The sequence below is a fragment of the Rhododendron vialii genome, chromosome 2a (assembly GCF_030253575.1).
Source record: "Rhododendron vialii isolate Sample 1 chromosome 2a, ASM3025357v1".
Classification (NCBI taxonomy): domain Eukaryota; kingdom Viridiplantae; phylum Streptophyta; class Magnoliopsida; order Ericales; family Ericaceae; genus Rhododendron; species Rhododendron vialii.
In genome coordinates, this window is record NC_080558.1 from 12,194,178 (window position 1) to 12,212,580 (window position 18,403).

Below are 18,403 nucleotides of genomic sequence, written 5' to 3' on the forward strand. Positions count from 1 at the left end.
ATGTGACCCATCTGTGACCTTCCGTTCAACATTTGGACAGAAAGTAACCATGTGCCATCCACGTGATAATTTTACAAGGGTATATTGGCCATTTGCTTCCACCCTCTTCCCCACGAAATCCCCAAATCAGTTTGAAGGGTGGAGGCCGAGGACGCCAATTTTCCTAGAAGAATCGATATGGGCGAGATGGAGACTGGTCGTTACACATATGCCTATCCATAGATGTTTGTCGTTGCAAGGGGAGGTGTTTGGTACCTAGGAATTGAGGTCGCCAGTGTGTGAGAGCAATTTTTTTAGTTTTAGGAGGGCGTGATCTGATATATATATATTTTTTGAAAGTGCAGGCGTGATCTGATTCGGGTTTGGAGAGAGAGAGAGGTGAACGGCGGCGACAGCTGCAGACATGGTTGTTGGGACGGAGATGGACAACTCCTACGCGAAAAAACGGTGTCACGCCATGCAGAGACATGGGGAAGCCTCTGAATCCCTTTTTGGGGAGTTGAATGTGTGCTATTGTTTTAATTAGTTTGGGTTTGTTGGCATCAGTTGCCATGGTGTGGTGAGTAGTAACGCAGAAGAACACGAACCCAAGAAATCTCTTATAGGTTAATTATTGTACAGTGGAGGGACAAAGAGAGTAGAATTCCATTAATGGTGTAAAACATAGATTTAAATTGAAGCAATTGCTCTCTTCAAAAAAAAAAATTTGAATCAATTGATAAGAAAAAGAAGAAGAATTGGAGAGAGAAAGAAATCATAGATGACATGGAAAAACTGAATTATGTTAATTATTCTCGTATGTTATCATCAAAATCGGGTTTTTTGGTGTGGGTGGTTTTACTGAAACCATACAATTATGCAAATGGTGGGAAGTGATTAGATAATTGGAGAAATCGATTTGAGAATTTAGCTGCTGCTGCTGCTTCTTCTTTTTTTAATTTGTTTGGGGATTTAACTAACATGGGGAGGGGAATGTCTAATATGCCCTTTCAAGATGTCACGCGGACGACACATGACTATTTTCCATCCAAATTTTGGACAGAATGCTGCAGAAGGATCACATTGATACGCAATCGAAGTCGCAAGGTTATAATTGTTCAAATTGAAAACAGAAGGACTGAAGTGAAATTCACATTAAAGTCAAAGAAATATAAGAGAAATTTACCCTTGAGAATTACTCTTCAAATACCTTAACAGCTCCTTTGGGTCGAGTGATTTCAAGGTAAAATAAAAAGTTTTGATTTCTAGTTATATTACTCAATTTGATTGACTATTTTGGTGATAAATGGAGGAAAATAAACAAAAATAAAATATTTTGATTGGTTTATCCCCTTTCTCACAAAAAATGGTGAGATTTTGTAAGAAATGGCTTTTCTCTCTTATTTCATCAATTTTCACAATCCAAAAGGGTTGTAAGCCCACATCCTTTTATCCTTACATATAATATAGGAAGAAAAATTACGATATAAATTAAATATGAAATTTGAAAAATCGGGTTGGATTGTTGTGTATATATGAAAACTAAAAAAGTTGAACTTACACACTTATGGATTGCCCAGTAATAAGGGCGAATGACTGACTTTGCAAATACTCCCATTGATCAGGGGTTCTCCATCGAGTGAGTACCTTGATAGTAAGTCGGGAGTCGTGATTGGTGTGATCGCACTAGTTCCCCCGAGGTTTGAATTGCACAATCAGGTCCAATTGTGATTCGGCTATGGGGCTATTCCTCAGTTATAAAAAAAAAAGGTTGATCTTTAAAATGCCACGCAGGTTAAGAAAAAGCCTTTTTGGAAGGCACATTTGAGTGGAGTGTAGATACTAATTTTGAGAGAAAAGAGAAGACCAACCCACTTACAATTCATCCAATTTGGCCCAGACTTACCAATTTGACACCTCTATGCTAAATCACTCGTGTTCGGTCCACATAAGATGAACATCTTTGAGCACTATAATTTATTATCACTCATTTTTCTATACAAATCTCTTTCACTATAATTTATTATCACTCATTTTTTCTATACAAATCGTGAGGAACGATTAAAAAAAACCAAAAGAGGTTTAAAGGAATGAGTACGAGAAAATTAACAAGTGATTGCCTGTCCTACATGAATTTGTATATTAAAATTTTACGGATGCCAACATTAAAATTTTTGGGGTCATTAAATAACTTAACCGGTCATTAATTTAAAGTTTCTTTAATTAGTTGAGGACTCGAGGTGAATTTTACGGATGCTAAACATTCAAAACCTTAAGGTCATTAAATGGTAGATTGGGAGGGCCTGTAGTGCGGCGGTGTAGTGTGGTTGATCCGACCATCCATCTCAGTATGAATGGTTCGGATTTAATTCGAGTTCCTAAAAATTCGAGCCTTTAGTGCGGGTGCATCACACCCACAAACTTGCCCAATCGTTAATTTCAAAATTCCTGTTCGTTTTGGGATTTTGAATTTGGATTTATAGATAATGAGTGCAGAGAGACATAAAGTATGATTGGAGAGAAATAAAAAGAAAAATGAAAATAATAATTGAAGAAAAAATAAGATAATAATTAGAATCCAAAATCCTATCCTAAAACGAACGGGTCAAGGTGTCTGCAAATTGGTCTCAACATCTCCGATTATAAAAAAAATAATTTCAACATCTCTGATTATAAAAAAAATAACTTGCTCAAACATCCGATTATATTGTTTTAAAAAAAAAACATCCGATTATATTTAATAATACTAGTAATATTATTTTCCACGCGAATTCCATGGCCGAGACTCTTCGCGCCTTTTCAGGCAAACTGCGCAGACACGGCCTTTCCACTGTCCCCATTCCCCAAACAACCCATTTGGTCCCACTCCACTTCACTCCTCTCCACTCTCTCTGTCTCTCATCCCGAATCCCCAACAACGGAGTTAACGAGTCCTCCACATCTCCGTTTCCAACCGGTACTGTACTCTACACCGTCCCTTCATTAACTACTCCCCTTAAATACACGTTCGAAGTACGGCCTCAGTCCAACTACTCCACTGTTTGTAAATTTCTCCGTACGGAGCCCCAATCAGTTGAAACCCTAATCTCTGTTTTCAGTTTGATTTGGTTTGGTTTTGAAGGTTGGAGAAAAGCTTCAGTAGCGGGGGGCAATGGAGGAGTCGTCGTCGTCGGGGGTGGGCCCGGTGGAGGACGTGGTTCAGGCGTTGCTGGAGTACTTGGTCGCTCCGTTGTTGCCTTTGAAGTCCTCCGGTCACCAGGTTCCGTCGCTTGCCCAACAGCAGTCGGTCGCTAAACAAGTACGGTTCTTATTTGTTTCTGTTTATTGATTTTAGGTCGTGTTTGGGATGTCTGAAATAGTATATATATCTTATTTTTTTCTCGAATTTGTACCGCGGGTAGTAGTTCTTTTGCTTCTAAGTTCTAGGTAAGTTTCTTAACTCTTTTTTTGGGGGGGGGTTCATATGGACTCAGAATTTGTATGGGCTTCAGTGTTAAAAACTCTACGGAGTACTCCCTCTCTTCCGTAGTCCTTACGAAAAGCTGCCACTTTGTTAATCGTAAAATGACGCAATCTCGTGTATAAATGTTTTGATTTTTTCACACCTAATAGAAGTACTAAATGAAATTATGATCTGGTGCGAAAAGGACCAAAAAATATATACAAGTATTTTATTTTGTGAAAAGTGGCACAACTTTTCATAATAAACTATCGATATGGAACAGAGGAGGTATTAAATTCGACAACAATCATGGTATCCAAGTGATCCCAACCGAGGGGGGTATGGGTGAGGAGGATCGGAACAGACTTAACCTTTGGCAATCGGGGGAGGGAGTATTAAATAGAGAAGAGAAACTTTGTTCAACGAAGATAATGCTAAAGAGAAAAAGTAGAGCAAAAGATCCAAAATTGGTTATTTTTCTTTTTTTAGAATTTTTTTTAAAAAATTTGGTGAGTATTTATTGACTATTTCAGTTTGTCTTGTATGCTTTTGTGTTTCCTCACTAGAATACTGCCAATGGTAGGGATGAACACAAAAACCGTTGAACCTCAAATCCAGCCCGTACCAGTCCAAACCAGCCAGTTTGGTTGGGTTTCTCTAAGTACTGTTGTTTGTTTGGTCTTGGTTTAACAAATGAAAAACCAAATCAAATGGTTTTGTTTGCGGATTTATGCCTCTGGTTCTGGGGCTAAGGATAACCCAATCCGAACCTCAATTCAATACATTACTTTCATTCTATGTTAATATTAACACATTTTGTTGAAGACTTTCAGTGAGTTCAAATCTATTTCGGTGACCCTTGGTGGCATTAATGAAATTGGTTCAAGAACAAGTTATATTTTACGTTTGTGAAGCAAATCTTTGTTGCTTCAAATGCTTCATACCCAAATTATCTCATCTTGAAGTTAACCGTGGTTTGAAACCAGATCTGACATGTTGTCTAATGGTTCGGAAATTCGGATATATGCATTTTGCGGAATGATTCTATTTTCATAATCTTCAATCCGTAAGAGTTGGTTTGGTTCTTGGTTTACCACAAAACAAAAAAATCTGGTCCATGCTCACCCCTGGGCCTGGCCAATGGTACTAGATTCTGAGTCAACAAGTAATTCCTTTGAGGAATTTTCCTAACAAGTACAAGGAGCCTGAATGGGACAAAATTTGACACCAGAGGCTTCATATAGTTTCAAACACCAAGACTGCCTTTTACATGGCCCAAAGAGAGAAACCAAGTTTGTTTCCCAAAAAAAGAAGAGAGAAACGAAGTTCTGGATTCCTATACCCGACAAGGCTAATATTTAAAAAGACCTAACTAGTGCTATCAAAGCCCTTCAGTTTTTGAATTTCAGGACACATGAATCACAGGATAGGATCCCAATATCATGAAATGCTTCCATTGGAATTGTGAATCCCGGTTCATATTTCCAGAATTTGTTTACTGCAGCACGAAAGCCTTGTATACTTGCGTGTTGGATGCTCTCATTGTCTGGTCGTATGCTTACGTATATTGGATCATTGGGTTCCTTTTTAATGGACAAGACCGCTACTATTTGATGAAAACCCAATCTCGTAGTCGTAGCTGCTGCAGTTAGACTAGCGTAACCTTATTTTTTTTGCTTGGTGAAAGTTTTTTTTTTTTTTAGTTGTTAGTGAGGTTTGAACCCTGTCAAATGCATGGGAGTACATGGTGCCTACCTCTCCACTTGCTATATGCTTCATTCAAAATGTGTAATGTGGTTGTTCATGCACATAGAAGAGCCAGTTATATATATGCATCCTGGTCTGTTTATTGATTGTCATGCTCTTTGTTGATCTGCTTCAGGTGCATGCTGCTGTGTTACTCTATAATTATTACCATCGGAAACAACAGGCAGATATAGAGTATCTAGGTTTTGAGTCTTTTTGCAAGCTGGCTGTAACTTTGAAACCACAACTGATGGGGTACATGAAACTCATGCACCGATCCGATTATGCTGAGTTGGATGACCTGGAAGAGCAGCTTTCTGTGACTGAGAAAGCAATCATGAGTGCTTGTGATATATCTTTGGCTCTTGATGCTTCTAAAGATGCTCCATGCATTGAGGGATGGCCAGTTTCCAAAGTAGCAGTTCTAGTAACCGACTCCAGTAAAGACCATTGCTTGCTGCAGTTCAGTTCCATCACCCATGGGGTTTGGTCAGTCATAGAGAAAGATTATGATCTCTCTAGTGTCGGTTCAGAGCGTACCGTGGAAGGGCAATATGTATACAAGAGGAAGAGGAACACGAAAAAGAGTTTGAGAAATGAAACAAATTCTGACGAAGCTGATTTTCGGAAGCTTGTTATTTCAGCCGTCAAGGAAGTGACAGGTGTAGTTTCCTTTAACCATCTTACTGCTTTGATGGTTCTATATTTTGTTCTCCATGATATGAGCTGCAAGTTAGTTGTCTTTACGAGGACGACTTGCATTTAGCCGAATTATTTGTTCTGGAAGGAAGTTTTCATCTGATCACCATTGAGTTCATGTTCTATCAATGGAACCCAAACTAGTGAACATTCATGCAGAAACCCAACTTGGTTAAAAGACTCCACTATTCCTTTTTTTTTTTTTGTACTTCGGAATAGCGACTCTCAACTACTCCACAACATGTTCCTAGTGACAGGGTATACTAGAGGTCTTCAAAGGATCAGAGCAAACAGCTCCTTCCTGTGTCTAATTCAAAATCCTTTTTCAGTTTACTTTTTATGTCAGGTCCTTGTACCTGGGTTACCGTAAATTCTTTTTCAGTTTATGAAAACGACGATGTTTTCCAATATATGAATCTTGGCCATATCCTGCTGTCACCTGATAGTATGTGTTGATAACTATTACTTTTTGGTGTATGTTATTTGGTTTGTGGTTTCTTCCCAATAAGGTTGTATGCCATAGAAAAGTTCCAGAAGGGGCCAACTTGCAAGTGGGACAAGGATTATTTGTTTTGTGGGTTGTGCTCTGTAGTTACTAGTATAAGACAATGTTATATGAAGTAAGGTCTTAATCCAATAATACAACTTTCTCTGTAAAGAGTAGAGTTTGCTAACAGTCACAAGTGCAAGCATGACACTGTCTCTGTATTCTTGGTCATAAGCTAGCTACTTAAGGGCGCATTTCCGCTAAACAAAATGGACTAAAGCCCGCATTTTGGCGGATTTCTAGGCAGGTCATTCTCCTCACATACATCAACTAAATACTATTTAGCAGAAACAACTTAACTATTGCCATTAGCCTGCAGTCCATTTAGTTTAGCGGAAAAGCTCCTGTAGAGGAAACAATTATTTCATTCTTTTTGGGGAAGTTCTGTCTATTAATGTGATTCTTGCAATTGAAACAGGCATTAATGAGAGCGATCTTGTGGTTTTGGAGAGCCATGTGGTGTACTCCCTGAGTAAAGAAAAGACATCTGTTTACTTTTACATAGTGCAGTGCAGCCAAGCCATCAGCGAGGATCTTCAGGTTCCTATTAAGGATGTTATTAACAGGTTGGTTCTAGTCACTATATTTGTGAACACCTTCTTTGCTAGTCTTCTGATGGTGCTATCGTCAATAGGAAAATGATCACATAAACGTTTTTGTTTAAACAATAAAAGGGCTAGTATGGGCTTCTGGGATCCTAAGTTATTTCTATCTGTCTTGTGAGTAGGCATCTGATCAACACCTTTTAACGATGACAATTATTTATTTTCGCTGCATCTTGGAATGTTCTGTATCCCAAACTTGAAGTACTGGACAAGCCAAGTCTAGTATGGTTGCGAATTCAGCCTTTAGTCGTTGTCAAGGGAAGATATAGATGAAGTTATTGTTAGTTATTGCGTCTACTCTCTTTTTTTGTTGGGTAAGCAACATTTTATTCCAGACCAAAACCATTACAATTTGCACTAAAAAAGGATGTTAGGTGTTGCCTCCCCAAGTAGCTCCTTATTTGATTTTATGTGGAGGGTGCTCTAGGTCCAGAACGTGAAATTCTTGGAAGGATACGTCAATAAGATCTATGTTTGGGAAAAGGTGCTTTACAGTATTTCAAGTCACTGTTTTGGAAGTTCCTCTTTGTTACTCCATTTCTTTAATTTTAACTGATCTATGTCGATGTAAGCAAAAGAAAAAGATATGCAATGCAATTATGGCCATCTATTTGCATGTTTATTTGCATTTGCTCCTCAGAAGGTACGAAGGCATTTGTAGTAATATATTGATAGAAAAATATAGTTGCATTCCAGTAGTAGTTATGAAATTATTTGTTTCTGTAATTCTAATTTCCCTTTGCCATTCTTGTATTTTTGCAGTTTGCAAGGCCCTTTGGTCAGAAAGAGCTCTTTCAATTGGATAGTGACTCCTGTCGTGGAGTACTTTCACGTGCTTCCTTATGCTGGAATCCTGACACACTGGTTTTCCAGGTAAAATTGATACATTGTGTTATATTTGTGTTTACACCTGTTTTTGGCACCAAACCTTGGGCCAGCGCTGGAGCGCAATTTAATTATCATTTAATTAAAATTGATACATTCTTCTCTTCTTTTTGTGTCTTCAGCTTGGTTTAGATCACTCCTTCGCGTAGATGTGTTAATCTAAATTGCACATTGCTGAGCCATCTTAGACAACCTCATAGATATAGCAAAAAGAGAAGAGTAAGAAAAGAAAGTAGAAGAGAGAAAGGAGAGATGCACACAGAATGGGAACAGGAAAAGAGAGAAAAAACACTCCGATTCCCTAGTACTTGTAGAGGTGTTGTCAATAACCTATGATTCATGTTACGTATTAGTGAATGTGATACAATAACCTATATTTTGTGCCTTTTACAAGACGAATGTGATACAATGCATGATGCAATTCCTCAGAATGAGCTGACTATTCACACCTCATTCACGTTGTTTGGTGTGAATATGGAATGCAAGCCAGTTGAAAAGGACATATTAACAATTTTCCTGTCATCTAAAACTGCCAGTCCATTTTTCTTCAAGAATTTTTATCCCCTGGTGAAATGAATGTTCTGTATGTTATAATATGTTTCTTTTAGTATAGTACACTGCCCAGTAGCTTGCTCTGTTTACAATGGCTACACAGAAGAACCCGAAAAGTATATGTAGAATTGTGATTCTAGAGTGTACAAAGGAATGGAAGTCCATGCATATAAGGGTATCACTCTAACATGTTCCCTTCCTTTTTATCCTGCCTTACTTATCCACGTGTTCTGGAATACCTTTTTCATGGTACCATCAACAGATCAAAGAGCAGGCAGAATCCTACGCTTCATTCTGTCTTATTTGGTGTTGCTTGATGTGTGCAGGAAAGTGTTCTCGAATGGTTTGCAAGGTTTAAGGCCAGTATCGCAAAATGGCATCATCAACTCTGAAGGGGTAAAAAACCTTTGTGATAAAGAGGTTATTGAAGATAGAGATGATTCTAATGCGGCAGAATCTGTTAACAAGAAGGCTAGTGAAACTACTACTGAATGTTTGAAGGAGAGAGATGAGAATGACGGTGGCAAGATTTGTTTGGCTGATTCTTTCATTGGGCCGCAAAATATGGAAATTGATGAGTCCTCTATGGTTAGCCTCCCGAATGAAAACGAAAACTTGAGTATGTGCAACGTAATCGAAGTTGACCATCACCAGAAAGGGATAACTTCTTTTGCAGATAATGATATAGATGCCAAGACAAGTGGTCTCAACTCTGTCAAGGTCAAGGTAGTATCATATTTCTATACTGAATTCCAAGAAATACTCTCATGGTTACGTACTTGTGCCACAAAAGTCAAATAACTTCCAAGTTTTTTGTTGCTCCTGTTTTAAATTTCTAAATATCCAAGGGTTAATAGGTGTGAAGCTATATTTTATCATTGGCTCAAGTTATGTTTTCACCATTTGTTTCATGTATGTCTTAAGTATTTCACAAGTGTCCAAAGCGAGCTCAGTTCTAGAAGAAAAGAAAAATTACAAAACCCAGTAGACGAGTGGTTGGCATGTGTCTGAAGAGTGCTGGTGTCAGACATGTGTCCTGTAGGAGACATCTCCTTTTTAGTTGAATCAAATAGTTTGGACTTCAGACCAAGTACCATAAAAGGCTGTTGTATCTAGAAAAAAACTTATGTATGCGTTTTCTTGCTGGTGCATGTCTAACTAGACATTTCAGATTAATTTTCCGCACCCTTTCCTTGTTTGTGAGTTCTTCATGTTTTAGAAGAGTCTATTTGACATTTTCCTGGTCCCTAAGAAAGGCAGTGCAGAGTCACATAATTGGAGGTTGGGAAAATGAGGCTGATGTCTGTACAATTCCCCTTTACACAACATTGTCTCTCAAATTTATTGGACAAGGGGAGCATATTTTTGGGAGTGGGGCCAGATCTGTATATTTCAGTTCATCTAATTAAGAATATGGTTTCTTATGTGGTGTATTCAGAGACATTTTTGCTTTCTTGACGTGTATGTACGTATTCAAACTGTACGCTAAACATAAGAGGAAATAACATGTAATGCAGAAAATAGGGAATGGAACACTTAAAATTGACCACTCAATAACATAAAAACCGAGCGACCACTTATTTAGTGGTTTGTCTTGTTTCGACTTGGGCCTTCTGTACCCACACTTCTTTCATTCTAAAACGTCTAACAATACTAATATTGATCTCCAGGTTCTTTGGCTTTGTTCACTGCCTTCTATGTCACAATAAACTAACTTAATATGGAAACTTTTTTGCAACTTAAGTTGAAATAGCTTGGACATCTCTATTGCCATTATGCCTCCAACCAAATCAATCTGTACATACTGGTTGACTCTTTAATCTTTATCGAAGTGTATTTTAATTTTCTGGTAAACTAAGCTGTCTGCCATTTATCGGGAGCGCTATAAGTTTGTAAACATTGATATTAGCTTGTTGCCGTAAGGAGAAGGATCTTGTTCTTGTTAATGAGTTAAATGTTCTTAAAGCCACCTATATTTTCGCTAAATATCTTTCCTGTTAAAACCTTTGGTCACTGATCATAGTGGATCTTATGTTACTGCCTATATTATTGCCTAGCATTTTCTTTTTAGAAGCCTTTCAATTGAGAATCTAAAAGGAATTGAAGTTTGATTGGTAAAAAGGGGCTGCTGATCTGGCAAAAAGTTTAGGTGTTACAGACTGGTGCATGTGTAAAATTATTAGATTCAGCAGGGAGAGGACGAAACTGTCAATTCAGAGTTGTAAGTTTTGTCATAAGTTTTCATTTATCACTCTCTGTCTTGTGATTTTATCTGATGTTTGCCAGGTAGAGAAGGATGACTCCATGACAAAGTCATGTGTTGCTGTGGTTGGAAATGAGAACATTGATTCAGGTAACAAGACCTGCAGCATTATCTCATCTGTTCAAGATGAACAGCTGATTGGTGATTGTGCATTGGGTCCTATCCAGTTAAGCTCTAAATATCTACAAAAGCTACATGGCGCTCTAGCTACAAAAGAAAACGTGTTGACGCAGACTGCCTTGAGAGTTCTTCTCAGAAAAAGATATAAACTGGTATTACTTGTTCTACTGTGACTGAAACTACTCTCTTTTTCTTTTTTTTGTGGTGAGACCTGTACCAATCAAATTAGCTTCAATTTTTGTTGAAGATGTCCTATTTGGAGTATACAGTAATGGCTTAAATTTGACGCCATTCATAAGACAGCTAGTGCTAGCCCGTGCCTACGGCACTACGCATTCCGGTTGGAAGGGGATGGCAGTTGTGTGATTTAGGTCAAAACCATGGGCACTTAACCGGGAAGTGGAAGAATGTACTACAGCCTTTGGATCAAATAAATCTCAGCCGTTCCAACAATTTGTCCCCACACCCTTCTGTTTTATAATAGAGATATGTGTGTGTGACATTTTAACACAAAACTAATCGGAGCCCCACGCGAATAATCGAAGCTGTTCAATTTGTTTAAAACATGTTTTTAAGGGGTCCTTAAAAAATCAACTCATTCGGATATCGGTAAGGGCTTGATCTGCTCATTCAATTTTATTCTGTCAAATTTGACAGGAATCAACTTAATGAACCGATCAAGCCCTTGCCATTATCAGAATAAGTTGATTTTTTACAGGAGCTCTAAAAAACACGTTTTAAATAAATTGAACGGCTCCGATCATTTGCATGGGGGTCATACGCAAAACTTGTGTCAAATGTTGTGTGAGCGGAACCGCATATGTTTAAGTTTTTATGGGGGAGGGCATCCAGTTGTGATGGGCTGTGATTACCAGAAAGGAAATAACGGGCTGCAAAATCATGGTGTCCCTTTCCTTTCACATAAACTCCGCGATTTGGATGAAGGTGGGGCTCGAAGGTCTAGTTATCGTGGAGCATTTTTTTCAGAAGAAAGACCCTTAGTGCATGTTGTATAGGATTCCTATCCTTCTTTGAGTCTCCCATGCTTTGGCATTACTAGCAATTGTGTTTATCAAAAACAAAAATCTAGCAATTTTGCTCATTTATAGTGATGTTGAACAATTTTTAGTCCCCTTCATGCTCAGTGGCTCCTATCAGCCTCTCCCCAATTATAGAAGCTGAGTTCAAATCTGTATTGCAACATTAAATTCTTGCCTCCATTACAGATTCTACCAATCAATAATGCATCTATGGCAACCATAAATTGTGATTGTAGAGTCATGTCTGTGTGGAAGACAATGATTTCCACCTATAATTTTCCATTGGCAACATTGAATAATACCTTATTTTAAGTTGTGGTTTTTGGGCTTTCCACTTGGATTTGTGGTAATCATGATTTGGTGAGTGTAGTCTCTTCATTATTGAAGACATTGGGTTCTTCCAAATCATGAAGATCAAATATTGTCAATAGTCTACATGATTTAGTTTTTGGCCTTTAAATTTTTTTCCTGATGGTTCTCCTAGATGCGGCTTTACCTTTTTCGGCCTGCTCCATATATCTTTTCGTTTGTACTACAGATGACTACTTTCACAGTTTTCTTCTTGCTTTACATACCTGGAGAATTCATTTCAGTTCTTTGCTTCCACTTCTAGGCTTGCCAATTACGAAATCTTGAAGATGAGATTGCTGCGAATGAGAGAAATATTCATACGATTTTGGATGGTAAGGTGTTTTCGTTCTTGTATCATTTTTTTCGCGTGTATTATAGTTGGGTTTTATTGATATTCTGGATGTAGAAGTGAATTATGTTTCTACTCAGTCAGTTTTTTGGCTCAAGCTGGTCAATAAATTATCCTGGGTTCAGATCCACACCTTAGATTTTTTATCAAACGTCACCTTTAACCCATATCTTGGATGTCAGTTGATCGGGTGTTGAACTGCTGTTCTGCCATAACCGTAACTCCAGCAATAGTGATGAATAAATTAGTTAAACTGTTAGTTGTAGAACAGTTTCCTCTTGAATGGCTGGTGGATGGATACCTTTCGAACCTTAATCACTCCTTGAAATGTGGATATAAGGAACCACTATTTCTCTAATTAGGCGAAAGCGAATTAGTCTTTGTCGCCAGCTCGTTATTTGGGACGCAAGATATAATCCTGTACCTGTAGTGAAGCATCAACATGGATTCAACGAGATATGAGCAGCCAACCTACAAATATGACGAAACGGAAGCTATTTAACAAATTGAGGAATTACAGCAATAACGTGGCAAATAATATGCAGACATGTATATGTGTTATGTATCCCAGATGCAGTTCACTTTTTTGTGTATTTAAAGTCTGATTGAATTAATATAGAGAAGTCTGTTTGGGAAGTTTTATTTTTTTTATAGCATTAGAAGTGTATAAAATGTGTGAAAGGAGAATTCGAGAACATACAAGCGTAGGACTATAGTGGCAGGTTTCATCTTTCCTTCGTGTTACATATCCTTCTAATTAGCCACCGTCCAATTTGTAAGAACCTTTTGGGAACAAATTCTTTCTTTTTACTGGAAAAAAAAAAAAAACAAATTCTTTCTTGTTTTCTTTGTAAAATGTCTAAGGTGGCGTTCCACTTTTGTGGAAAAAGTACTTTTTGAAAAAGAAGGCAATTTCAAGCTCAAAAATTATGTGTTTACGCAAATAATTTTCCTACCAATATGGATCTTGTTTGATAGATATCATTAAGATCTTTTAAAAGGTGCAAAAAAATTGAAAAAATATTTTTCATTTTCATTATATTTGAATTTGAAATTACCTTCGTTTGAAAAAAAAGTACTTTTTTTAAAAGTGGAACACCACCTAACTAAGTGAGATGACGATCAAGCTTCTGAAAATTATATTAGTGCATGACCGCATATTGACTTTGATACTTATATACTCCAAATAACTTGCGTTTTAATTTCTATTTTACTTCTATTAGGGTCTGAACATGACTTGGCTGCGAAGATAGAGGCCATTGTAGATTCTTTTGATGATGTATGCCTAAAAAGCGATTACGGAACTCAAGATAGGACTTGTCAACAGTTTGAAGACGAAGGCTCATCTGAGTATAGGAGGAAGAAGAGATTGTCTGAGGCTGTCCTCAGTTTGCGAAATTCATGTCAGGCATGTTTTGGCTTTATCTTTGTTTCATACCCCATTTTTGAATACGGCAAACAAGATCATCCCAGTGTTTTACATTTCTAAGGTAGTCATTCATCAATGGGATTAGTTATTAATGTGGTCAATGGAAATATTAGAAGTCTAACAAGTGTGTACCATTAGGGCTAAGATGCCCCATTCTTTACATTTGCTAGTTTGCCGTTACATAACATCAATGAAGTCATTCTACCTTTTAAGTTCACCATTGAAACAATCGAACTTAGACTAAGTTGCATTCTTAATGTGTTATGGAGTAACTGGTTACATTAGACGGGTATGTAATACTTAACCTTTTACTCTAGGAGTTGAAGACATTAATATGTCTTTGATGTTTTCATTAGGGTAACTACTTTTCTAACTTGTATGGATGATTGTTCGAGTATCATGTGTCCTGAATGTTGTTGGTGTCCTATAGTCAATTCATTCGAATTTGCCCACTTGCGACCTTAAAACATAGACAATCCTAACACAAATGCTGTATCAGGTCTGTTGCTGGGGATTTGATTTTACACGCTTTCTGCTCTTGGATTGTATTTGGGCATTATTTCTTCTTTTGAAGTATCCTTTATATTTCTTAGAGCATTATTTTACGCATTACTCTTTGTTAACACATACTTCTTGTTCGTGACAAAAATATTTCTTACACCAGGAACTGGATGACATATGCTACGAGAACAATTGGACGTTACCAACATATCATGTATTGCCAACAGAGGGTAAGCTGGTACTTTTAAACGAGGTTTTGTATGCTATAATGGTGTTTCATGTAAAAGATTGACCTCTTTATTAAGCATGGCAAGCTCTTATATCCTGATGTGTAGCATCAAGATAGATTACAAGGTTTCAACTTCCAATCTCCTGTGATGTACTAACCATGTTATATGCCTTCTCTTGTTTTTGAACATGGACTGATGTACGCTTATGCAGGTAACTTGCCATATGATTGTAAATCATGTTTCTACAAATTTTGCAAATAAGCTTTTTCCTAGCTTCCATGTGGTTCTTTTGGAAAGGGATGGTGGAAGGTTTTCTTATTGCCAATATAAACCTCTTCAGTGATTATCAGTTGTTATTTTACCTGATTATCTACATGCCTTGTCACCCATTCAGATATTTACTGCTACTTTACTCCTGGTTGTCCTTAAGTTGCTTATCTTTTATTCCCCTACCTGTTCCGTTCATTGGTAATCTTACTCCCTTAATCTTTTGGAATTTCTTTGATATTTTGGGCATAAAATGTTTCCGGGAGAAAGCAATTTATGTTTAAGTGTGCTTTCTCCAACTGCAGATACCTTCGTCATAGTTTACATGTTCTTTTATAGTTATCTGTTTGAACATTTTACATATTTGGTGGTGAAGTGCGCTACATGGTACCCTCTTTTTTTCTTTTTTTTTTTAAATTTGGTTCAGGTATATTATGCAGATATAAATTAATTTTAGCCACCTTTTCTTTTAGGTGGATTCCGTGCCAATATAACTGTAAAAGGGGTAGATTTCGAGTGCTCGGGAGGAAGTGACTTGCACTCGATTCCTCGTTTAGCAAGAGAGTCGGCTGCATCACAATTACTTGCAAAATTACGCAGCATGGCCGTCCAAAGCCAGTAGGGTTTCTGCAGAATCTGGCAAGCTGCATGGGATGGGAGGTAGAAAAGCTGCAAAAGCACCAGCACCAGCACCTTGACATAGTGTTCTTAGCCAGCTCCCATGTAAATTTAGAAGGGAATGTAAAAATGACTTGATAAAACAATAGCTTGAAGTATACTATGTTTTATGGACTGTTGTTCGTTCCCTAGTTTGGATTCTCTGTCTCTTCTTGTGCTTGTTTTTTTATTTTCTGATGATGAGAACTCTTTCAAGGCTATACCACTTTCGACCCAGCCTTTTACTGTAAACTCTGTATACGTGCAACTATCCATAAGCCGGATTAGGGGACCTTGTAGTGTTGGGATGCATTACAGGGGTGTGGTGGGATGCATTACAGGGGTGTGGTGCACGGTCTGAGCCGCTCACCTTGATAATCAGTAGTCTAGATTTTATCTCGGCTCTTGTAGATATGAGCTGTCCATTGCCAGGTTGAAGTCTGGACCACTATTGCCCAGACGGATCGGATCAGATCGTTAAAAATATGATATATTGATATCTATAAGCTGTCTGTAGGTCCCTTCATCTTCAGGATCTACCCCTCCATGACCAAACCAAGCCCCTCCTCCAGTACAAATCTGTGACCATCCTCTGTTTCTTCCGAGATCAATTCCAACCGGATAGACTACAGGCAGTTACCACAGCTGATACTGCAACTAGCAACTTTTTGATGTGAACTTGAACGATCTAAAGCCGAACAAAATGCCTCATTTGGAAGAGACGATCGGAACAATCCATTCGAACGTTGTTCACTTAGTTGGGCTAAATAGCCTGATATATATTGTTGTGTCCATCTTTTCAACAATTTAAGCTTTTGGGACTACTAGCAACTTAACCTTATATCAGAGCTTTGGTTGGGAAATGTCTTGGATTCTTGGGTTAAAGTCTCTCCGGTTGCACGTATTTCGGTTGCAGTTTGCTTCTTCCTTTGTATTATGTTTCACTCTAGTATTAAAAGATACAAATCCAAACGTAAACTTTTGGAACTACTGACAACTTAACAAGTTGGAGATACAAATCCAAGCAACTCTAATATGTGTAGAGCTTGTTTCTCCAATGCTGTGACTTCATTGATCGGGTGATATTATCATTGTAGAGCTTATTTTTTTCTCAAGTGGAACCTTTTGCTTTGGGAGTTGCTTATCTTTTATGCTTGTTGTTCTTCTTTTCTAGCCTTTAGTTTATGTATCTTTTATCTTTGGGGCTGTATTTACTATCTATGACTCTTGTATTGACCTTTATCTATCTATGAAGTTCTTTTTTATGCAAAAAAAAAAAAAAATCATTGTGGAGGGTAGGGGGACGGTTACATGGTTTTGATTGGTTAAAAGATGGTACTTGTGGTAGCGGCAAGGTCACATAACCCTCTTCTCGCTTTAGGCTCCAAATTTCAATTTCTTCTATTGCGGAATTTAGCAATTTGAAATGTTTTCGAAAAAGCGTTCGCATTTGCATTCCTACTCATCACACATGCATTATATGACTTGGGGTGTGGCATTTGAGGGACAAAAGTGTACAATCCGGTCAAAATCTGTGGTTTTTTAATTCATTCACTGTAGGTTCTCTTACTTGCTCTAGTCCTAGCAAACGCCAACCGAAACGCCAACCGAGAGGGGAGAACGTGGGGAAATAGTTGAATAGGATTGGTGGCTGGTGGTGGCGGGAGGGTGTGTGATAAGCAAGTTTCAATAGAACACTTGAATGCACCAAACCATCTAATTCTAATGCAAAGCCCTACGTCGCCTTTTTAAATGATTTCTAACTTTATTCGTCTTATTTCTAAATTGTGTGTTATATCTATATAAATTGTGTATTATTTGTAAAAATGCACGTCATAATCCATTTTTCATTCCAAAAATGAGGATATGGACACTTCATTCACTTGTCTCCGGACTCCAGTTTGATGAACTTTGACAAAATAGGTCTATTTCAAATTCCATGAAAATTTTCAAGTATTTAATTGAAGTTTTGTAAAGATTGAGGGTTTCTGCGTCATCATGCCTCACGTGGCGGTGGGGCATGATCTTTTTCCACCACGTGGCGATGGTCGAGACCATTAATAATTTTTTCAGTGTTGGTATCCCCATCGCACCAATTTACTGCTCATGCAAAACGGTGCCGTTGCGGCACAAGTTGGTTTTGTTTCGTGCCTAATAAATGAGTTTGATGGTTGATGATTTTGAGAGACCCATTCAGGATCTCAAAAAAATAATTCAAACCTCAAGTTATTTTTTAAATGTTTTTTAAGTTCTTATAAAAAATTATCTCAATCCGATGTTTGCTTTTTCAGCATTTGTAGGGGTCATAAAGAATTCTGAAAAAGTCCTTTTCAATATTGAATTTAGGAAAAAAAAAATTTCAAAACCCAATGACAAGAATTTTAAATTAATAAGTGGATTGAATCATCTTTGAGGTACTCAAAATGAGCCTCATAAAAAAATTCAATCAATAATCTTAAAATACGGTGTCTTTGTGTATGAATTTTGAAAAAACCCTAACGAATATCGATTTGAACTGATTTTTTCCAAAAATCCATATAAAATATTTTAAGAAAAACTTGCAGTTTGAATCATTTTCTTGGAATCAGAAACGACCCCACAAAATCATCAATCATCGTACCCATTTATTGCGTAAGAAACTTGTGCCACAAGTCCACAACTGCACCGTGAAGCCGGGAATTTGTGCGGTGGGGTAGACTATTTTTGTTTTCCATCCAATCATTCTCATTTGATGGAGAAAT

General features: G+C 37.6%; 1 protein-coding gene across 7 annotated transcripts; it reads left to right on the forward strand.

The window, feature by feature from the left end:
* The first annotated feature begins 2,809 nt into the window (after nucleotides 1–2,809).
* On the forward strand, nucleotides 2,810–15,817 carry LOC131318176 (uncharacterized). Of its 7 annotated transcripts, none has more exons than XM_058347989.1 (11): nucleotides 2,810–2,935; nucleotides 3,078–3,277; nucleotides 5,304–5,829; nucleotides 6,832–6,979; nucleotides 7,781–7,891; nucleotides 8,782–9,181; nucleotides 10,742–10,990; nucleotides 12,492–12,561; nucleotides 13,802–13,986; nucleotides 14,672–14,738; nucleotides 15,479–15,817. In XM_058347989.1, exons 2-11 carry the CDS (start codon nucleotides 3,131–3,133, stop codon nucleotides 15,625–15,627), a joined length of 2,052 nt encoding a protein of 683 aa, XP_058203972.1. In that variant the 5' UTR covers nucleotides 2,810–2,935; nucleotides 3,078–3,130; the 3' UTR covers nucleotides 15,628–15,817. The 7 variants fall into 7 exon arrangements, with proteins under 7 accessions (XP_058203972.1, XP_058203976.1, XP_058203974.1 ...); XM_058347993.1 differs by adding an exon at nucleotides 14,507–14,580 and having other exon boundaries at nucleotides 2,814–3,277; XM_058347991.1 differs by having other exon boundaries at nucleotides 2,814–2,935; nucleotides 3,101–3,277.
* Nucleotides 15,818–18,403: the final 2,586 nt, after the last annotated feature.

Bases quoted from the DNA above. Each gene is read 5' to 3' on its own strand.
- LOC131318176 (XM_058347989.1), top strand. From the start codon at position 3,131: ATGGAGGAGTCGTCGTCGTCGGGGGTGGGCCCGGTGGAGGACGTGGTT. The intron at 6,980-7,780 runs GTTGGTTCTAGT...GTATTTTTGCAG, and splicing joins ATTAAGGATGTTATTAACAG to TTTGCAAGGCCCTTTGGTCA. The intron at 7,892-8,781 runs GTAAAATTGATA...TGATGTGTGCAG, and splicing joins CTGACACACTGGTTTTCCAG to GAAAGTGTTCTCGAATGGTT.